Raw genomic sequence first — 22,179 nt, 5'->3', positions numbered from 1 at the left:
GACCTTGTCTTTGTATTTCTAACACCAAATCAGTGCCTAGTAAATAGTCGTTGTTTAATCAATGTTTGTTCACTTATTGACTAATGACTTATGATTTAGATTACTATAACAGCCACTTAACAGGCTGTCCTGACTCTAGTCTCCTACTAGAGCACCAGCTAAAAAAAGAGATGTTCTGTGTGTTTGATCATGTTACTGCCTTACTTAATCAACTCCAATAGTATGTTGTTCTCCTTCAGATAAAATGTAAAATTTTTTTCAACTGAGCTCCAATCTAACTTTCCAGCCTTATTATACAATTTTCAACTTCAAGCACTTTTCATTCCAGCCAAATCTAGATTTTTGCTGTTCTTCATACACATCTTAAAGAATTTATTTATAGATAGACTGTTTAGAGGGGACTGTTCCCAAGAGCTGAGAAAGCCGTCTTGACCATAGCCTCAGGCCTGGCAAATGCAATTCAAGGTACCAGCCAAATGATTACAAGACCTTGTCTAAACTGTTAGAAATCACACACATACACACTTTCTCTCTCCTTCCCCCCCTCCCTCTCTGTATCCCTCTCCCTCTCTTTCCCCAACATAAACGAGGGAAGTATCAAAGACCCAAACAATGGTGGCCCATAGATGAAGCTGGGCTGCTCTCACCTGCAACAGCTAAGGACAGTCATGGGGATGGAATGCCATGGACAGAGTGTGAGGGAACTAGTCCCCTGACATCACTCTCTGTGAGAATTGTGAGAAAACAGAAGACTTCTTCCTTTAATTCCATCCCCATCCATCTGCTTGTTTAATAGGCCTCTTTTGCAGAGTGTTTTTTGTACAAATAATACTTGTGCTCAACCAGATATCTTTATTTCTTTATATACATTCTGATTGTGGTCAGAGGATGCAATTGAGGGAAAAATTGGTTATTTTTAACTACAAAAAAAAGAAGCTAATTAGGAAGTTTCCTTCCAAAGTTAAGAAAAGAGATTCAAATATTTAGCCATGGGATGAGGAAGAAATATTTGTTAAATAGTATTTTTATCAGGTTCTCCCCATGACTCCATTGTTTTTACCTATATTTCTGATCTGAGATCACTAACTCTTGGGTGATTCCTACAATACAAGGGTCCATAAGAGTAGTGGATAGTCTCCACTAAGATCTTAGGATTTTTCACTAAATGAAAAATAAAGAAATGTGAAATTTTTGCCAAGAAAGAGGTCAACTTTCAAGTTAATTTTCCTATTGTGATTTTAGATCCCTACTGACTCTATTTTTGAATCTGTTTCCTAATCTACCTAAATTTTCTTTACAAGTCAAAGGGAAGAAACAAGTATCAAGATTCTTTTTTAGGAGCCAGACATTAACCTCAGAAACCTCTTAAGCAAAGATACAAATAGCTTATTATTTCTGTAACTTCACAGTTTAAATTTGTATTTCTTGAAATCACCTTAAGAATTAAATATACTATCTATAATAAGGCATTGGTAGATAACCATAAACTTACAAAAAGTTGGAATACTGTTAAACTTTTGCCTTATAAAAAGTGAATAACTTACAGATTATTGCCATGTTAAAGTTAATCTATCATCTATCAATCTAACATACTAATAAATTCAAACTCAAAGGAATTACAAACCTGTACTTCCACTTCCATTAACTGCCTCCTTGTCTTCCTCTTCTTCTTCTTCAGGAAGAGAGCTGTCCATTCTTTGCATTTTGCTGACTGACGTGGTTCTTTTTCTTTGAGATTCTGTGTCAAAATCATTATCAAATAGGACTTGATCAACTGGATCTGGCTGGAAAGGACTAGGTTCTGCTGGAGGTTTGGGAGTTCCATAGAAGTTTCCTGATGTGTAAAATAACAATAACACTGTCAGAATGACAATATTAACAATCATGAGTAGCTCACTCAGTTCTGCACTGCGTGATATTATTACAGAGTGACTGGTTTCTCATTACTGACTAAAAGCAGCTGCTCTGTTTAAAATAGAATTAGGCTACTTTGCTGCATACAAAATTGTATACAACTTGTAATTACTGAATTATAAATGCTGTTACTTATAACTACCCTTTATTTTTATTATGGTGCAGAAGTTAATTATGTTTTTGAGAATAATGCATTTATCCCCAAAGTGATTGCATTACAAATAATTCTAGATGAGGAACTTTATTTGTTTCTCCTTTGTTAATTTTAAGTACATTAATATCTTTATGTAAGCTATACAATAGAATTAGGTAAATAAAAGGTAAAGAGTTAGTTAACCTTAATCAATTTTGTTCCAATGTATAATATAATTAATAATTTTGTTGAAACCTAAAATCTGCAAGGATGCTGAAGCTAAAAATCCACATTTAGAATCTTTTTATAGATTGCAGAAATGGTGCAGAATTAATTACAGAAGTAATTAAAAATAAAAATTTTGCACATCCTAATGACATAATTTCATTTAATATTTTATCAAACAAGTTAATGCCATTAATTATACAGTTCAATATTGGCTCATACATGAAGGCAGAAAACATTAACTTTACTATGTTATTATAAGGATTAGCATTTTTCAAAGAAGTAAATGATCTAGAAAAAAATAAAATATCTTAATTTCTCAATTTTATACATATTTTTAATCAAAGAGCCAAATACAGAAGGAAGGAGCTCATCAGAACTATCTGTACAAACAGTTGGTGGCTACCATACATTTTGACCTTATATTAATCATAATTACTTTAATATCATGGTGGAATAAAACAAATTATGCTTTGAGAAATAAAATACTCTTTCCCTTATATAAGATGAATCATGTCCTCCAAGCAAAAGCTTTTGCTCTCTAGAAGGATTAATTAAGGCACTCTCATCCATGTGAGGTAAATTAGCTCTCTCAGAGTTTTGGCTGATGGTTTCTCTGGAAGGAAATTCTAACTCAAACTTTGCTAAAAGCAAAATGATTTGATGTGATGTGATCATCACATTCTATAGATAAACCTAGAACAATGTAATTAACTCTCAGGTACTCATTCTATAGGAAGGGTGGTGAAAATACAAACCAATTTTGGAAATCTGGCTTTAAAAGATATTTTTGTACTTATATTTAAATGATTATTTCTTAAAATTTCTAATAGCTCATATAAAACAATGAAAATGAGACAGGGAGAGGAGAGGGGGGCTGGAGAGAATGGGGGGACAAAGAGGGAAGTAAAGAGAGAAAGAAGGGGGGGAGTGAGAGACAGAGAAGGAGAAAAAGAGAGAGGAAGAGAGAAAGAAAGAGAGAGAGAGAAAGGGAAATAGAGAGAGAGAGAGAGAGAGAGAGAGAGAGAGAGAGAGAGAGAGAGAGAGAGAGAGAGAGAGAGAGAGAGAGATTATATGAATGTTATTTCTGTTAATAGCACCATTATTCTCTCACTCAGGCTTGAAAATTCTAATCACATTTGAAACTCCAATTCACACAGCTCTCATCTTCATGAACAACCATGCCATACTGATTTTTCCTATCCACTTTATTCTTTCTTCTCCCAATGTTCCCACCTTGGCTCAGACCATTACCTTTTTTCTATGTCATGTCAACAACTGGTCTTCAAGTCAGTGTTTCAAAATACCAACCCATCCTAATGTGCAAATAACCCACTCTAGCTCATAAAAGTCTATGAATTCCCATTGGCTACAAAACAAAATGTTCCTCTAAACTACTTTTCCAGTTTTATCTTTCACTATTCTCATATTCAAAAACTTTGCTTCAGCTAAACTATCATAATTCCTGACAAATATGCTATGCTTGTCACCATTGAACTCTTTCTTTTGCCAAGCAGGTCCTCCATTTCAAGTTATCAAAATTCTACATTATATACCCTTCAAGATCTGGCTCAAACATATCATTGTGTCCTTCATGAAGCTGATCACACAAACCCAAAGTAATCTCTCATCTACAATCCTAAAGCACTTTGTATTCTTTTCATGGTTCTTAATACATAATAATGTAGAGGAATGAGCACTGGCATCAAAATCAGCATTATTGAGCTCCAATTCTTGCTCTGACATTGAATAAAGCTTGGGAAAATCCCGTGACTTCTCTGATCCTCATTTTTCCCTTCTCAGTAAAAGAAGACATAGTAATACTTGAAATTTCATAGGGCTGGTATGAAAAAAGTGCTTTTTAACCCTAAATTTAAGATGTGTTTTTATCCTTTTCCGTGTAGTCATTTGTAGAAAAGCAGTAAGGATTCTTGTGACACAGTGATGCACAGTGACTCCTGTGGTAATATAAAATGCTTAGTGTTCAGAGGACTGACTTCAGAGTCAGGAAGACCTAGTTTATGTCCTGTTGCTTAGATATAATGGCCATGAGACCCAAGGCTCATGTGGGCCATGACTTCTTGCTGTCCAAGTTTCTAAAATTGTCTGTTAAAGCAAGTGCCAATTACACTGAGGGATTTTCCCCATTGAGACCTCTCTATAACCATGAAATCATAGGTCCAGTACAAAAACAAAACAAACTAAAAAAAAATAAAAAACTATGGTGATGAATGTTATTTTACAATCAGAATCAAAGAATTTTGAATGGACGAGGACACCCCCCCCCCCAGATCTTTATACATGAAAGAAGAATCTCATGAACATGTGCCTCTTCAGAAGAAGGGAAACCCAGTATCTTCTAAGGCAGGAGTTCTCAAACTAGGGCCCACGGGTCAGATCCAGCCTGCTGAGGACATTTATATCGCCCACCGGGTTATGGCAAATGGGCTGAGGGGCAGAGACAGAGTATGAGTTTTTGTTTTTACTATAGTCCAGCCCTACAACAGTCTGAGAGACAGTGAACTGGCCCCCTATTTAAAAAGTTTGAGGACCACTGTTCTAAGGCATTAACACTAGAATAATTATAATTGGAATAATAATAATGTAAAAACACACACACACACACACACACACATATATATATACACACACACATAGGAAAGTTTTACTTTTTTTCCCTCTGATATTAAGCCTAAATTTCTTTATTTGTAACTTCACTCTTTTCTTCTGCTGCTTCTTGTTAGGAATTTGAAAGCACTGTACCCTGTGAAGTCCATCCATAGTTAGGGGATTACCATCACAGAAGCTGTATACCATGGTAGGAAAAAGTCCTATCTAGGATTCATATTGATTATATGAGCCTGAGCAAGACATCAGAGGAGTCAAACACATGACCTGTAGCATTCCTAAGTATGATCAGGACCAGATTAAAATGTAATTGGGAAATATTTAACAAAATAAATAAAAATACAATAAAACATAACTTTACATTTGAAAACTAAGTTGAACTGTGGTCCACAGGGATGCATGACCCCCATCTATATTTAAGTTTGACTCTCCCCACCCTCCCACATATCCTAGACCAGTCACTATAATATTAGTTATAGAGAAGATGCTGGCTTGCTTTGGAAAAGGGAATTCCCTGACTTGGAAGTTCTCAATGCCAATGAAATCACAAGTCTACTCCATATCCTTCACGTTAAGAGTTATAATCGAGGATCTAATTGTGTCTGTGTGTAATCCACCAAAATACTTCCTAAGTTTCTGTGTCTGTGCCCAAGCTGATGAACCTTCTGCTTTCCACAAAGATGATCCTTAGACAGATGACATACAGTGACTTACAGCCTTCCAGATTGGGATAGCCAGAGACATCTAAATGCCACCCTAGAAGGGCATCATGATAATTATGGGGGAATATGGATTATTTTCCCTTTTAGAAAATAAATTTATTAACATGTTTCCTATTTTTGTATTGCATTCTATGTCTCAGACATACTAGGTGCTCAAAAAATGAACAACTCCTGTATTAACACATAACATTTTTTTGTACCTGTACAGATATAAAAGCATTGTTATGACCCTTTTAGTACCTCTCAAAGAATCAGGCTGAATGAATGCAAATCTATCAGAAGAGAGTTAACAAGCATTTATTAAACATCAACTATGTGCCAGATATTAGGCTAAGAACTGGAGATACAAAGAAAGGCAAAAAACAGTTTCTGCTTTCAAAAAGCTCACAAACTAATGGGGGAAAGAACATGTAAACAACTATGTAGATTATATATACAGGATAAAATAGAGATGATAAAATTAGGAAAAGTTTCTTGAAATGGGGAGTGGGGACCCAGAAGTGAGAAGGGACAGAATTATAGTCAAACAGTGAACTAGCAGCATTTGTTAAGTGTCTACTATACAGCTGGCAGTGAAATAAGGGATACATGAAAGTCAAAAAAATTTTCTTCCTCTCAACGAATGTAACGTCACAGTCTAATGGGGAAACAATAAGAAAAATACAACAAATATACAACAAAATATAAATAGGATAAATTGGAGTATCAGAAGGAAATCACTAAGATTAGAGATAAGGAGGAAAGCTATCCTAGACCTAAAGAGTAGCAATGAAAAAGCCCTGAGATGAAAATGGATGGAGTATGTGAAGAGTAGCCAATGACATTGTATCCCTGGCTATGGGGATAAGTAAGGTATAGAAAGCTTGGAAAGTTTGAAGATGAGGGTGGAAGGGTGATTATAAAAAGTGTTGAATGCCAAACATAGGACTTTATACTTGATCCTGAAGTAGACAGAGAGCCACTAGAGTTTACTGAGTAGAGTACTGACATGGTCAGATCTGTATTTTAAGAAGTTCAATATAACAGCTGAGTGAAGTATAGAGTGGAGTGGAGAGACATCTGAGCCAGGGAGTCCCATCAGCAGCTATAATGTGAGATGACGGAGCCTATACCAGCGTGGCAGCAAAACCAAAAGAGAGAAGTGGAGTAGATATGAAAGAGCTAAGAAAACATTTTTAGTAGTTGGCTTCTCCAAAAGTTCAGCCACAAAAGAAAGGGCAGAAAATCAGGATGGACTGATTAAGTGGGGGGTTTCTTTTCTTTCTTATTTTTAATAGAACTTTATTTTTCCAAATACATGAAAAGGTAGTTTTCACCATTCACCTTTGCAAAACCTTGTGTTCCAAATTATTATTTTTCTCTATCTCCCCAAGGCAGCAAGCAATCTGATATAGGTTAAACATGTATAATTCTATTTTAATTTTTCCATATTTTAACATTTCCATAGTTTTCATGATGCATAAGAAAAATCAGATCAAAAGAGGGGAAAAAAAAACCATGAGAATGAAAAAAAAAAATAAGCTCAATCAATATCACTGGAATGAACTTGCAAACTCATAATAGCAGATATCCATTTAAACATTTAACAGTTTTTATATGCTTCTTAAATTTCATGCAGAAACTATTTTGGATTGTTGTTCTATTTGAGATATTAAATTCTTTCAGTAAAATCACCCAATCCTTAAAGCTTCATTCCTATGTTTCCTTTTTTTTTTCTATCAGACATTACTTGTTTCTTGTTAATTGGCTGTTTTTATTACTTATATCACATTATATACTAAAAAATTCACATTTCTTAATTTCCCTTATTTTATCACAATCTGTCATCATTCAACTCTCTAACTTGTAGCTCCAACTCCTGTTCTTCATTCTAACATCTAATATCTTCTACCAAGATAAGGTTGAAATAAATTCATAATTTAGACATCAAAGAATGATATTATAAAATCAAAGAATGATATTATAAACAGATTAGGAGAACAAGGGATAGTCTACCTCTCAGATCTCTGGAGAAGAGAGGAATTTATGGCCAAAGAAGAACTCTAATTAGAAAAATGGATAATTCTGATTAAATTAAATTAAAAAGTTTTTGCACAAACAAAACCAATATAGTCAAGATTAAGAGAGAAGTACAAAGCTGGGGGAAAATTTATAGCCAGTGTTTGCAAGTCCCTTCCAATGATGTTGATTGAAATCCTTCCATCATTGTCCATCTTAATGCAACTCTTGCTCATGTCTTCCCATAGTTTCACCTCAAAAGATCCAACTTACTTAAGGGGTAAAGACTTTTCCTTACTTTCACCTAAGATAGAAAGGGTACTAGTGATACAATCTGATTGTACCCTTAACTCTTCCTAGCACCTTATAATATTCTTGTTCTTCAGAATTCTTGATTAGCTATACATTGCTATCTACTCACTCTTGTGAATATACTCTATACTCTTGTTGCTCTTTGTAATATTAATTTTGATTCTTTGAAGACTGTCATATTTCATGTAGTACTGCCACACAGTGAGATTCACACAATAGCAGTATTCAAAAGATAGAACTCTATTTCTACTTTCATTGATAGTCTGGGGTCACTAAAGAAGCAGTGCAATTTCCCAAAGGAAATCCAGTCTTATAGCCTCTTATTTAACGGGGGCCTAATTCATTGTCCATCTGCACTGTCATCTGTGTGTGTGTGTCTGTGTGTTCATATGTATCCATACACTGATGTACAAGAACTTGCTTCATCTACTTGGTCTTTTCTGTGTGAATAGAAGAGCCAAACTCTTTTGAATGGTTAGAAATGTCTTCCAGGAGGCTTGTAATATTCAGGAACTTGATGCAGTCAGTAAAATGTCTGAAGGAAGACCCTTACTATCAACATCATTCTTTTTTTTTTTTAATTAATTTTTATAATTATAATATTTTCTTTGACAGTACATATGCAGAAGTATATATATATATATATATATATATATATATATTTTTTTTTTACGACATTATCCCTTGTACTCCCTTCTGTTCCAAGTTTTTCCCCTCCTTCCCTCCACCCCCTCCCCTAGATGACAGGCATTCCCATACATATTAAATATCTTATAGTATATCCTAGGTACAATATATATGTGCAGAACCGAATTTTGTTGTTGTTGTTATTTCAAAGGAAGGACTGTATTCGCAAGGTAAAAATAATCTGGGAAGAAAAACAAAACAAAACAGTGCTCACAGTTTACACTCATTTCCCAGTGTTCCTTTTCTGGATGTAGCTGATTCTGTCCATCATTGACCAATTGGAATTCGATTAGCTCTTCTCTATGTTGAAGATATCCCCTTCCATCAGAATACATCCTCATACAGAATCACTGTTGAAGTGTATAATGATCCCCCAGTTCTGCTTGTTTCACTCAGCATCAGTTGATGTCTCTCCAAACCTCTCTGTATGCTTCCTGTTGATCATTTCTTACAGAACAATAATATTCCATAACATTCATATACCATAATTTACCCAACCATTCTCCAATTGATGGGCATCCATTCATTTTCCAGCTTCTAGCCACTATGAAAAGGGCTGCCACAAACATTTTGGCACATACAGGTCCCTTTCCCTTCTTTAGTATTTCCTTGGGATATAAGCCCAGTAGCAGCATTGCTGGGTCAAAGGGTATGCACAGTTTGATAACTTTTTGGGCATAATTCCAGATTGCTCTCCAGAATGGTTGGATTCTTTCACAACTCCACCAACAATGCATCAATGTCCCAGTTTTCCCACAGCCCCTCCAACATTCATCGTTATTTGTTCCTGTCATCTTAGCCAATCTGACAGGTGTGTAGTGGTATCTCAGAGTTGTCTTAATTTGCATTTCTCTGATCAATAGTGATTTGGAACACTCTTTCATATGAGTGGAAATAGTTTTAATTTCATCATCTGAAAATTGTCTGTTCATATCCTTTGACCATTTATCAACTGGAGAATGGCTTGATTTCTTATAAATTAAAGTCAATTCTCTGTATATTTTGGAGATGAGGCCTTTATCAGAACCTTTAACTGTAAAAATTTTTTCCCAATTTGTTACTTCCCTTCTAATCTTGTTTGCATTAGTTTTGTTTGTGCAGAAACTTTTTAATTTGGTGTAATCAAAATGTTCTATTTTGTGATCAATAATGGTCTCTAGTTCTCCCTTGGACACAAACTCCTTCCTCCTCCACAAGTCCGAGAGGTAAACCATCCCATGTTCCTCCAATTTATTTATGATCTCGTTCTTTATGCCTAAATCTTGGACCCATTTTGATCTTATCTTAGTATGTGGTGTTAAATGTGGGTCCATGCCTAGTTTCTGCCACACTAATTTCCAGTTTTCCCAGCAATTTTTGTCAAATAATGAATTCTTATCCCAAAAGTTGGGATCTTTGGGTTTGTCAAACACTAGATTGCTATTTTTATTCACTATCTTGCCCTGTGAACCTAACCTATGCCAATGATCAACTAGTCTATTTCTTAGCCAATACCAAATGGTTTTGGTGACTGTTGCTTTATAATATAGATCTAGATCAGGTACAACTAGACCATCTTCATTTAATTTTTTTTTCATTACTTCCCTTGAAATTCTCGACCTTTTATTGTTCCATATGAATTCTGTTGTTATTTTTTCTAGGTCATTAAAATAGTTTCTTGGGAGTCTGACTGGTATAGCACTAAATAAATAGATTAGTTTAGGGAGTATTGTCATCTTAATTAATCTTAATTAATCTCTTTCTCTATTTTATGCAAGTAGGCCTCTAGAGATATCAAACTTCCCCTTATTACTGCTTTAGCTGTATCCCACACATTTTGGTATGATGTCTCATTATTGTTATTTTCTTGGGTGAAGTTATTAATTATGTCTATGATTTGCTGTTTTACCCAATCGTTCTTTAGTATAAGATTATTTAGTTTCCAATTATTTTTTGGTCTATTTTCTCCTGGCTTTTTATTAAATGTAATTTTGATTGCATTGTGGTCTGAAAAGGATGCATTTACTATTTCTGCCTTACTGCATTTGATTTTGAGGTTTTTATGCCCTAGTATATGATCAATTTTTCTTTAGGTTCCATGAACTGCTGAGAAGAAAGTATACTCCTTTCTGTCTCCATTTAGCTTTTGCCAAAGATCTATCATATCAAAACCTTTCTACTATTCTATTTACCTCTTTGACTTCTTTCTTATTTATTTTGTGGTTTGATTTATCTAATTCTGAGAATGCAAGGTTGAGATCTCCCACTATTATAGTTTTGCTGTCTATTTCTTCTTGCAGCTCTCTCAATTTCTCTTTTAAGAATTTAGATGCTGCACCACTTAGTGCATATATATTTAATATTGATACTGCTTCATTATTGATGCTACCCTTTAGCAGGATATAATGTCCTTCCTTATCTCTTTTAATTAGATTAATTTTTGTTTTTGCTTGATCTGAGATGAGGATGGCTACTCCTGCTTTTTTGGCTTTGCCTGAAGCATAGTAGATTCTGCTCCACCCTTTTACTTTTAGTTTGAATGTCTCACCCTGTTTCAGGTGTGTTTCCTGTAAACAACATATAGTAGGATTCTGACTTTTAATCCAGTCTGCTAACCGCTTCCTATTTATGAGGCAGTTTGCCCCATTCACATTTATGGTTAGAATGACTAATTCTATATTGCTTGCCATCCTATTAACCCCTGCTTATGCTTTTCCCCTTTCCTTCCCTCTTACCCCCCTACCCAGTATTAAACTTGTGAACACCACTTGCTTTTCACAGCCCTCCCTTTTTGGTATCCCTCCCCCACCTTAAAGTTCCTCCCCTTATTTTATTCCTTTTCCTCACAATTTCTGTATCCCCTTCCCCTTAGCTTACTACTTCCCTCTCACTTTTCAATGAAATGGAAGAAGTTTCACCATAAATCGAATATGTCTATTGATACACGCTATGTTCATCTCCCTCCTTTCTTTCTCTCATATATAATAGGTTACCTTTGCCTCTTCATGAGATGTAGTCCCACCACTTTACACTTTTTTATGATATAATTTCCTTTCCATCTCTAGTTTCTAGGACAAATTATACGTATGTTCTTTACATATTTTTTTGGCAGAAGTATAGTTCTCAAGATTTTTTTTTTTACCTTTTTAGAAATCTCTTGAGTTCTGAATTTGAAGATCAAACATTTTATGTAGGTCTGGTTTTTTTCATCAAGAATAGATGGAATTCATTTATTTCGTTAAATGTCCATCTTCTTCCCTGGAAAACGATGCTCATTTTTGCTGGGTAAGTTATTCTTGGCTGCATACCAAGTTCCTTAGCCTTTCCGAATAACATGTTCCAGGCCCTTCGTCCTTTTAATGTGGACGCTGCTAGATCCTGGGTTATCCTTATTGTGGCTCCTCCATATCTGAATTGTTTTTTTCTAGCAGCTTCCAATATTTTTTCCTTTGTCTGATGGTTCTTGAACTTGGCCACTATATTTCTTGGCGTTTTGATTTTAGGGTCCCTTTCAGTAGGTGATCGATTAATTTTTTCAATGTCTATTTTACCCTCTGTTTCCAAAATGTCTGGGCAGTTCTCTTTGATAATTTCCTCAAAAATAGTGTCCACGCTCTTTTTTTCCTCCCATTTTTCAGGGAGTCTGATTATTCTCAAATTCTCTCTCCTGGATCTGTTTTCCGGGTCTGTTGTCTTTCCAATAAGGTACTTGACATTCTTTTCAATTGTTTCATTTCTCTGGTTTTGCTTGACTCCCTCTTGGTTTCTCCTTGAGTCATTCATTTCTATTTGTTCAAGTCTAATTTTCAATGATGTTATTTTCTTCACTCACTTTTTTTATATCTTTTTGTAATTGTCCAATTGTGTTTTTAAGTGAGTTTTTTTCTTCTATGGAATTTTTTTCCAATTTATTTTTTAGAGACCTGATTTCTTTATCCAGCTCACTAATCCTGTTTTCCTTGGAGTTCTTTACCTTTTCCAATTCACTAATTTGTTTTCTTTATCCACTCTGTCTTTAAATGCATGGAATGACTTCTCCAGGGTCTCTTGCCAAGCTTCCCATTTCTCTTCTAGCTCTCTTGTGAGAGCCTGTTTGATTTCCTCTATGAGATTTTTTTGTATAGAGGAGCAGTTCATATCCCCCTTAGGGGATTCCTCTGGGGACAGTCTGTTTTTAGTGTCCTCAGTATTTGAAGTCTGCTCTCTCTCCATACAGAAGCTGTCAATGGTTAGAGCCTTTTTGAATTTTTTGTTCATTTTGTCAGAGTAGGAATCTCTGTTTCAGAGGGGGTTGGGGCTGGATGGCGTTACCAAGCTTCCTCTAAAGACTGAGGGAGATAGCAGTGAGGCACTAACAGGACAGCGATGGCTGAGCTGTGTCTGCGCTCTGAGGCGCAGAGTCACTCCAGGTGGGGGTTGGGAGTGGCCGGGTTCTGAGAGACACTGGCTTTCCTGGGTTTTAATCTTCACCTCCGGTGTTTACACCCTTTCCATTGCTCCTGGCTTGCTGCCAAGACGGAATATCCACACTGGGGTAAAAGTCTTTTGGCAGAAATGGCAGAGATTGTACCCTTCCCCCTCCAGTCTGAGCTGTGTGAGCTGCCTGTCTCGCTCTGGCTGCCTGCCCTCAGTCTGCGCCCAGTCTGTTTGACCCTCCCCCAAGCAAACACAGACCTTTTCTGGTGAATTTCAAGGATGTCTTCTGTTGGTGATTATTTATGGGTTTCTTTTCTGGTCAAGCATTAATTCCGAGGCTTGTCATGAAGTCCTGAGAGAAAACACGGAGCTCAAGCAGCTGTCTGCCTCCACGCCGCCATCTTGGCCGGAAGTCCCAACATCATTCTTAAACTTGTTCTCTATACTGGCTCTTCATCAGAATAAAGACTTTAAGCAAGTATACTTCTCCCTACTTTATGCTTTGTCAGAGGTCTGTTAAACATGATTACTTCTTTTGCTGATCTTTCAAGGTACTTGCATGCTTTTGATTGTCTGAATGTGACATATCTTGTTGTAAAAGAAACCATAATTGTTCTGAATCAAATGTTTTTCACAATCAACAATAATGCCCATTGAGATCTTATTTTTTCTATTTCATTGGGTTAACTATCAAAGAGCAAAGATTTGTTCAACTACCGATTACACTTTTCTTATCCCTCCAAAACATTCACTGAAGATACCCTTGATTTTTGTATGGATGATCCTTAAAGATTTTGTACAGATGGCAATATAGACATATAGGCTATAAGTTATTAGTGTTCTCTTAGTAGCTTAGGGTAGGGACAACCAACAAGACAACACTATGTTCAAAGTGTTCTGACAAATTAAAGTCAGCCAATTTGGTGAAGAAGAATTGCTCAGGGAATAGAGGAAACTGTTAATAAGAAATAAACATGAGAATGCTGACATTGGGATGTTCCTCAAATTATAAAATGAAGACCGTGTAGTAAAGAATCAAAATAATAAAAAGGCTGAATGGTTTAGTGAAAAGAATGCTGACCTTAGAATGAATCATGGATTTTATTTACCACAGGCAAGGGACAATCTCTTTAAATCCTTTTTTCCCCCTTGAGGCAACTGGGGTTAGGTAACTTGCCCAGGGTCACACAGCTAGGAAGTATTAAGTGTCTGAGACCAGATTTGAACTCAGGTTCTCTGGACTTCAGGGCTGGTGCTCTAACCACTGCACCACCCAGATGCCCCAATCACTTTAATACAATGGGGATGAGATTTGTAGTACTCATTCATACAAGAATGTTACAAAGTAAATAAATAACATAACCTGTATGAAGTTTGCCAACCCAAAACTGCCAAAAACCTGTTATGATTAATAACATCTTATTCACATCTTTTTTGATGGCATCAAGCTAGAAAGGATCCCAGAATAAGTCACTATCTTCCCATTATATCTTCATATTTAATATTCTATGGATGATTATACTGATAAATATAAAGCTGCATTTTGTAGCTACAAGTATTAGACAGGATACAAGTACCAATGAAAGTATCAACACGTCTCCAAGAGAAAATAGGGTAACAGAAATGACATGTACCTCATCTATTCTCAAATTATTTTTATCTCCTTTGCTGTATCTGGAAAACTTGTCATTTATGGAACCTGAAAGTTACTAATAGTTAGAATGACAATAATTTACTGTGAAAATATTAGCAATCCTCTTCCTCCTTGATGTCTAACTGGATTGGGGAAATGGAACCTATATGTGCAATTCTTTGTATCCGTTTCCTATTTCCTATTATAAAAAGTATGACTTTCTCTCAGTTCTCCAATGGCCAGATCTTTAGTACACAATGAAAAACCATCAATTCTATCAACTTCTCATTTGGTAGAACATCACTACATATTTTGGGAAGTTAACATTCTATAATCAAGGTAAATTGGGAATTTTTAGACAACCAAGCTACATTTATGATAATTTACAACATATTCAAAACCACTGGCCTCTCCTTAACTCACAAAACAAAAATTCAAGATTCAGAACCAAAATGACGATTTAAATTGAGACATAAATTTCTAGTATTTCTTATGAACTGAAAAATCCAAGCATCATTCTTGATAGTCAAGACATGTATGCCACATATCTTCTGTCCTTAAAACTTATCAGCTGTGCAACTTTATGTAAGTCATTTCACTTCTGAGCTTGAGTTTCTTCACCTGTAAAATGGGCATAAATACTTACACTCCCCAGACATTACTTTGGAGAAAGTAGTTTGGAAATCTGAAAGCTATATGTAAATGTATAACATAATATAACACACACACATAAAATAAATACCTTTCAGTTCACTAGGAATTAGTAAAGTATATATTGTATAAAGTAGCCTGAATTATTAAAGAATAGCTCATTTTCAATTTTTTTGATATGATAAATACTTTAGTTTAATAATTTTTTGTTTCTTAAAAGTTTATTTTCATATTGATCTATTTTTACATCCCACTCATTTTCCAAATATCTCTCTCTGCATTCTCCTAAACAGTGAGCCATACCTGATAAAAAAGATTAAAAAAAAAAAAAAAAAAAAGTCCAGCAAAACCAATACTGATTTTGCACAATAGTATAAGCAATAATCTCCTGCCTCTGTGATGAAGAGAGAAAGCATTTTTCTAAACTTTTCTTCGGGGCCAACCTAGCTCACTACAATTAAACTGAATCCTAATTTTATTTTATTCTCCCCCCATTTAAATAATTTTTAATTATTTTTTCCTGTTTATTCTGACTTTACCCTGTATCAGAAACAAGTTCCCTTGGTTTTTCAATGTTTTTAATAATTTATCAAATTCACCTCAATGAAGAAAACAGATCCTCTACAGGAAGAAAACATTTACAAACATTTTGTATTTCATGGTCAGATTTTGCTGAAGGTGTTGCCTGTCATACGGAAACATTCCTGGAGGAAAAGCATTTCAGGCCACATACCGTCATATGTTCCGCTCTCCAATAGTGCTCCACTCTCTTCTAGTGTTTTGAACTGCTCAACAGAAATGAAGTTATAGTCTACCCCTGGGACTTCCCCATCTCTGGGGGCTCTCGTGGTGCCTGAAAGGGACGAAAAGAGACAAATCCAATTATAAAACTTGTTTCAGCTTACAAAATATTCAGAAGATGCTCACAAAAATACTGTTGATGATACTCATAAAAAAGTCTTCAATTGAAACTAGGACAATAAATAATGTATAGATGAGAAAAGAGAATTTTAAAAATAAAGATAAACATGAATTTATGAAATTCAAAACTACAAAGACTCTGAAAAACTGAGTCTGAGTGTCAGGAAAGTTTAATTGGCTAAAAAACAACACTTCTACTTTTATTAAACTTCAACAAAGAACCCAATTCTCAGATATCCTTGCTTACAGAAAGTGACACAATGGATAGAAGGGGAAAACTTCCACTTCATCAGCCTTGTCTTCACGCCATATTATTGATCCTGGGACAACTAAGCAGTGAAATAAGTGATTCACTAGGCTGTAAGATTTGAAACTGAGCTCAAAACTGGCCCCAGATGCTTTCCAACTTAGGACTCTGAGCAATTCACTTGGCCTCTATCCCAGTTTCCATCTATAAAATGGGAATGATAATAGCCCTACCTCCCAGGGTTAATTTTGAGGATCAAATAATTACAAAGTTCCATGTAAATATTTTAGCTATTATTATTCAATGTATAATTGTACTAACCTAAACCTACATTCTATGTGAGGTGAAAATATGTTATACGCCAGAACTCTGAACTTGAAACAAAGATTCTTAAAAGGTGCTAATTTAGTGGAATTGATGAGACAATGATGATCTAGTTTAGCATGATGCTTAATAGTTCCCTAAGTTCTGTATGATTGATTTAATCTTACAACAAATAATGGTTTCCTAGTGATATAATGGCTGGTTTATACTCAGTGTAGAGCATATAAACTAGGAGCCTCAGCCAGGTTCATTCAGACAGAGCTAGAGAAGACAAGCAGACTGGAGGCTGAAGCACAAGCCCTTGGACTCAGATTCATTCATCCCATCTCACACCACACTGGTGGCAGGGCTGTCCTCCTTCATTTTCTCCAATGAGAACAAGACTAGAAGGCCTCTAAGAAAGCTAACTGGGCCCCAGGAAAGGAGACAAGACTTTGAACGAAATAATAAAGGGTTTGGACTTTAACACCTGACCTTGTGGTGATTACTGAACTGAAAACAAAGGCTGCCTTCAAAGATCCCCAAGAAAACCGAACCAGAGAACATTACAAATATGTGTGTGTGTATATATATATATATATATATATATATATATATATATATATATATATATATATATATATATATATATATATATATATTTTTTTTTTTTTTAAGTTTTTCCAGAAGACTTACACTAAATAATTCCAATGAGAAAAGAAAGAAAGAATTCTACATTGTGAATATTTTAGCCTAATTCACATAATGTTAAAATTGACTGATTTGGACAGCTTTCATAAAAAAACTATCAGGCTAAGAGTAAGGAAAATTTGGATTCAAATTTCATTTTCAATATTACTTTTGAAACTAAATATGTTACTGTGTTTTGGAACCAAGCTACACAAAAAGTGTACACTACACTGAAGAAATCAGTTTCTTTTTATAATGTCTTGCTTACTTTTTTTTTTTTTTTTTTTTTTTTGCTAAGGTAATTGGGGTTAAGTTACTTGCCCAGGGTCACACAGCTATGAAGTGTTAAGTGTCTAAGGCCAGATTTGAACTCAGGTCCTCCCTGACTTCAGGGCTGGTGCTCTATCCACTGTGCCAGCTAGCTGCCCATCTTGCTTACTTTTTAATTCATCCAGTTATTGCTACTCAGACATTAACTTCTGAACTTATTTCTAAAATGTATGGAATAATAAGATTTGAATGTAAAACTAAACTTCACGAAATGAACAAATCAAAATTATTGCACTTACTTCATCAAATAAGCAATAGGAAACTCCTTGAGTTTACTGAGTGTGAGAATGACATATTTAGAACTGTACATTAGGAACATCATTGACAAATTTTAGAAGACAAAAGGGACAGAGAGTTAACTAGAATCAGAAGACTAACTAAGGGACTATTCTAACCATCCAGATGAGAAGACCTAGAGTAATGGCTACATATATAAAATAAGGCAAGATCATCCTTTAGTAAAAATCTAACTTTAGTAGAGAAGTTTTTAAAATTTTTTACTGCTTTCAGCAAAGTAGAACTAGGAAAAACTTGTGATAAAAATATGGCAGTGTTACCTTGACATTATTCCTTGTATTAAGTAATTAATGCTTTCATATTACTTGCTACTTCCTGACTCTCTTTATTACCATTATTCTGTAACCATTCTCTGAAGTTCAATCAGTTCAAATTTATCACCCAATAAAGATTCTGGTAGCTATTATCTACTCTGAGGAATTCCCAGATATTCTTCTTCCTTTCTCAATGAGGCCAGTACCTCATTGAAGTTCATAATCTTTCCAGCCCAATTCTTGCCCTCATTCCAGGAAACTTCAACATACATACCCACTATTGTTTCTCAAATATCCTAACTTCTCAGTTTCTCAATTCACTCAATACCTATAACCTATTTATCCAATCTACCTCATTTACATATATCAATCATATATAATCAGTCAGTCAATTAGTATTTATTAAACATTTACCACATGCCACATATTGTGCTAAGCAATGTAAATAAAAATAAAGGCACAAAAAAAGTATTTCAATACATGTCATGAAGCATAAAATTATTTTATCTGATCATAATTAAGAAAATCAAGATTTTCAAATATGTTTATGTATGCTCCTATGTTTCTAGGCAGCACAGTGAACAGAAGACTGGACCTGAAGTCAGAAGACCTGAGTTCAATTTCAAATTTAATCTCAGATATTTATCAGCTGAAAACTTACCATTTACTTACTCTAAGCGAGTCACTTAATCTCTGTATGTCCTCTGTTTCCTCATCTGTAAAATTAAGTTAATAACAGCATCTCCTTCATAGAGTTGCTGTGAGGATTAAAAAAAGATAAAAATGCTCTGCTAATGTTAAACCATTCTGTCAGTACGAGCTAATTTTTTATTGTTACTATTAAGTTTAGAAGTGGTCTACTTTATTCTAGCTCCCTGTTCTGCCTCAAGGCCAAAAGTACAGAAAACAGAGCCTGGCTTCTCTTTAATTTCCAAATCCTTAGACCTGCTCTCCCTCCTTATTCTCAGTATTTCAAAGCAAGTTTTGCAATAAACTTGTTTCTAAATTCTTACTGAAATGAACATGTTCTCAAGACATTCAGTGTCCAACAAGAAATATACTGTGGCACAGGATGGAGCATCAGACCTGGAAGCATGAAGATCTAAGTTCAATTACTATGTGACCCAAGGCACTTAATCTCTGCTGCCTCAGTTTCCTTAACTGTAAAATGGGGATACTAACACCTACCTCAGATGAAATAATATTCATAAAAAGCCCAAGAAACAGTAGATGCTATAAAAAGCTATTAAAAAATTTATATATCTTTAGGTTAATTAGAATATGTGTATGTTGAATTCACATACTTACATGGGATGGTTCTCAAGTAGAGATTGTCTCTAATCACCTGCTGGAGTTTGTGATCAATTGAGCCTTTTTGAAATTGAAGACTCAAATAATGACGCAAATCTTTATTGATGACTTTTCCTACCAAAAAAGAAGAAGAAGAAGAAAAATGTTATTTTGCGAATATTAGCAACTACCTTCATTAAAAGTCTGCTTTCATGGCTAGTATCCTGTGTTACAAAAAACTATTCCAAAAGAACGTAAGCTCTGGCAAATCCTGACTAATTAGAAAGGCTGTGAGTATAGCTGTGGTGATAGATTGTCATCCAAGGATCAATCTAAGGTACACAAAGATTTATCACGCAGAGTTTAATTTTAGGGGCACAGTAACTTATGAAACTGATAAGAACAGTGTAACAATAACTATAAAATACAGATAAACCCTTGTGAACCAGAATTTTATTTAATTACACGATATATAAATAGAACACTATTTGCAAAGCAACATATATGTGCATATTATATAAACACATAGTTAGGAACTAAATACATGTATACATGGATCATTAAAAACCTTTGTGGCCAGTTTTATGAAATGTAAATATTGCTTTCAGCCAAGGTGATTAAGTACCTCAATCCAATTTCATTAATAAAGAGAATGGATAAGGAATTTCTGCCTATTTAGGTAACAGAAAGGCATTATATTTGCAAGGAAATGAGAAGTCTTATTTTCCTTAATAGAATAGTAATACTGACTTAAATAGGGAAGTGAGAAATTCAAGATTTATTAGGAGGAGTGGAGGTTACTCCAGAGGGCAACAGAATGCTTAATAAGAGTTTGCATATGACAAAACAAAGGTTAAAAAAATAAAATAATTTATACCCTACCACTATCTCTATTAAGTGTCAATTAACAATCAAAACTCCAAATTAGTTGGAATTTATTAGAAAGGAAATGAGATACAATGAAACATAACAGATTGAATCAATAATTGTATCCATTATCTGGTTTTAACTTATTATTAAAATTGTATTGTCAAAGCTACCAAGTGCTCTGTAGTTGCTCCATAATCATTTAGCTAGCTGTTATGATCAAACTTATTATATGAGATGTAACTGTTTCTGTACTATTTTCCACACAAAGAGCCCATATGAAAGAATCCCTAAGGATTTACAGTAGGAAACCATTTTCTAGAATATTAAACAAAGCAGTGGGGTTCTAACTTCATAGAAATTAATTAGTGCCCTATCTTTGTTAAAATGTGGAAACAAAGGTTGGGATTAGAATAACCCTGAAATTTATAATATTATTGTATATATTACATAGTAAGTAAGGGTCAGAATTGGGATCTGAATATAAGTCCTCTTAAACAAAATCCAATCTCCCTTTTTGTCTACAGAGTAAGAAATATAACAAATTGCAAAGTATAAATTCAGTAAGCTATATTAACAAATGAGTTATAATTGGTCAAAATAATTTCATAGCAATGAATATGGCCAAGCAGAGATAGGGGCTGGACCTATGACAGCTAGAATTCCCAGATTTGGATTCTCTGCCCTTCCCCTCCCCCTTACTCTACAGGCCAGGGACTACTCACTCTCCAATTTAATCTTAATGATGTGATAATATGAAGTAGAAACATAAAGTATATTTGGGAGCATAATTTTATAAGAATATTATAAAAATATTATAATAGAAAAATGGTTCACAAAATAAAGAAATTATGTCAAAGGCATTTATCACAAGTAATAACAAAGATTTGTGTGTATTACATGAAACAGTTCATGGGCTCATCCAAATACGGCTAAGGAGGACAAAATCATACTGATTGAGCAATGTACTTTTGGAGGGGAATGACTTTTAAAGTCAAGCTGGAGGGGTAGCAAGTGCAGAATCTATAGAGTAAGGGGAAGAATCAGGGAGGAGTTTGGTTGTCTAAAGATGTGCTAATAAAGACAGCTCAAATGTTTGACACAGGATGGATGGATTAACAATAGAGGTTACAGGGGCTGATTTAAGTGTTCTGACTTTACATCATGCAATGCTCACAAGAAAATCTGGAAAAAATTATCCGATTGTGATAGCTTAGCAATTCCTGAGAATAAGCTGGGTTAGGGTTCACATCATTAAGTTGACTAGAGTACTAAAAAGGTGCCTTGCCTGGGTCACAAAACCAGTATGCGTCAGGTACTTTCAAATTTTGTTATAAGCTCTTAGCTCCCCTAGCTCCACTCCCTCCCCTAGATGGCAGGCATTCCCGTACATATTAAATATCTTATTGTATATCCTAGGTCCAATATATATGTGCAGAACCGAATTTGTTGTTGTTGCAAAGGAAGAATTGTATTTGGAAGGTAAAAATAATCTGGGAAGAAAAAAAAAAATGCTCACAGTTTACACTCATTTCCCAGTGTTCCTTTTCTGGGTGTAGCTGATTCTGTCCATCATTGATCAATGGCCAACTTCATCTTTGAAGCATCTCTTAGATATACCCCCTTCTCTCCTCTAACAATATCATAGTTCTAGGTCCTCATCACGTCTTACTGTAATAGCC

The 22,179-nt window shown here is 34.9% G+C and overlaps 1 protein-coding gene across 1 annotated transcript in view; it reads right to left on the bottom strand.

Annotated features, from left to right (window-relative positions):
• The window catches only part of MAGI3 (membrane associated guanylate kinase, WW and PDZ domain containing 3), a 225,221-nt gene that overhangs the window by 88,613 nt on the left and 114,429 nt on the right, over positions 1–22,179 (bottom strand). Inside the window, 3 exon segments of the mRNA XM_074263089.1 lie at positions 1,625–1,834; positions 16,032–16,151; positions 19,649–19,765. Of these exon segments, the coding sequence (XP_074119190.1) occupies positions 1,625–1,834; positions 16,032–16,151; positions 19,649–19,765 (447 nt within the window).

Source organism: Sminthopsis crassicaudata, chromosome 4 (assembly GCF_048593235.1).
Source record: "Sminthopsis crassicaudata isolate SCR6 chromosome 4, ASM4859323v1, whole genome shotgun sequence".
Taxonomy (NCBI): Eukaryota; Metazoa; Chordata; class Mammalia; order Dasyuromorphia; family Dasyuridae; genus Sminthopsis; species Sminthopsis crassicaudata.
The sequence above is the reverse complement of the archived record's forward strand: the minus strand, read 5'-3'. Positions and strand labels throughout refer to the sequence as shown.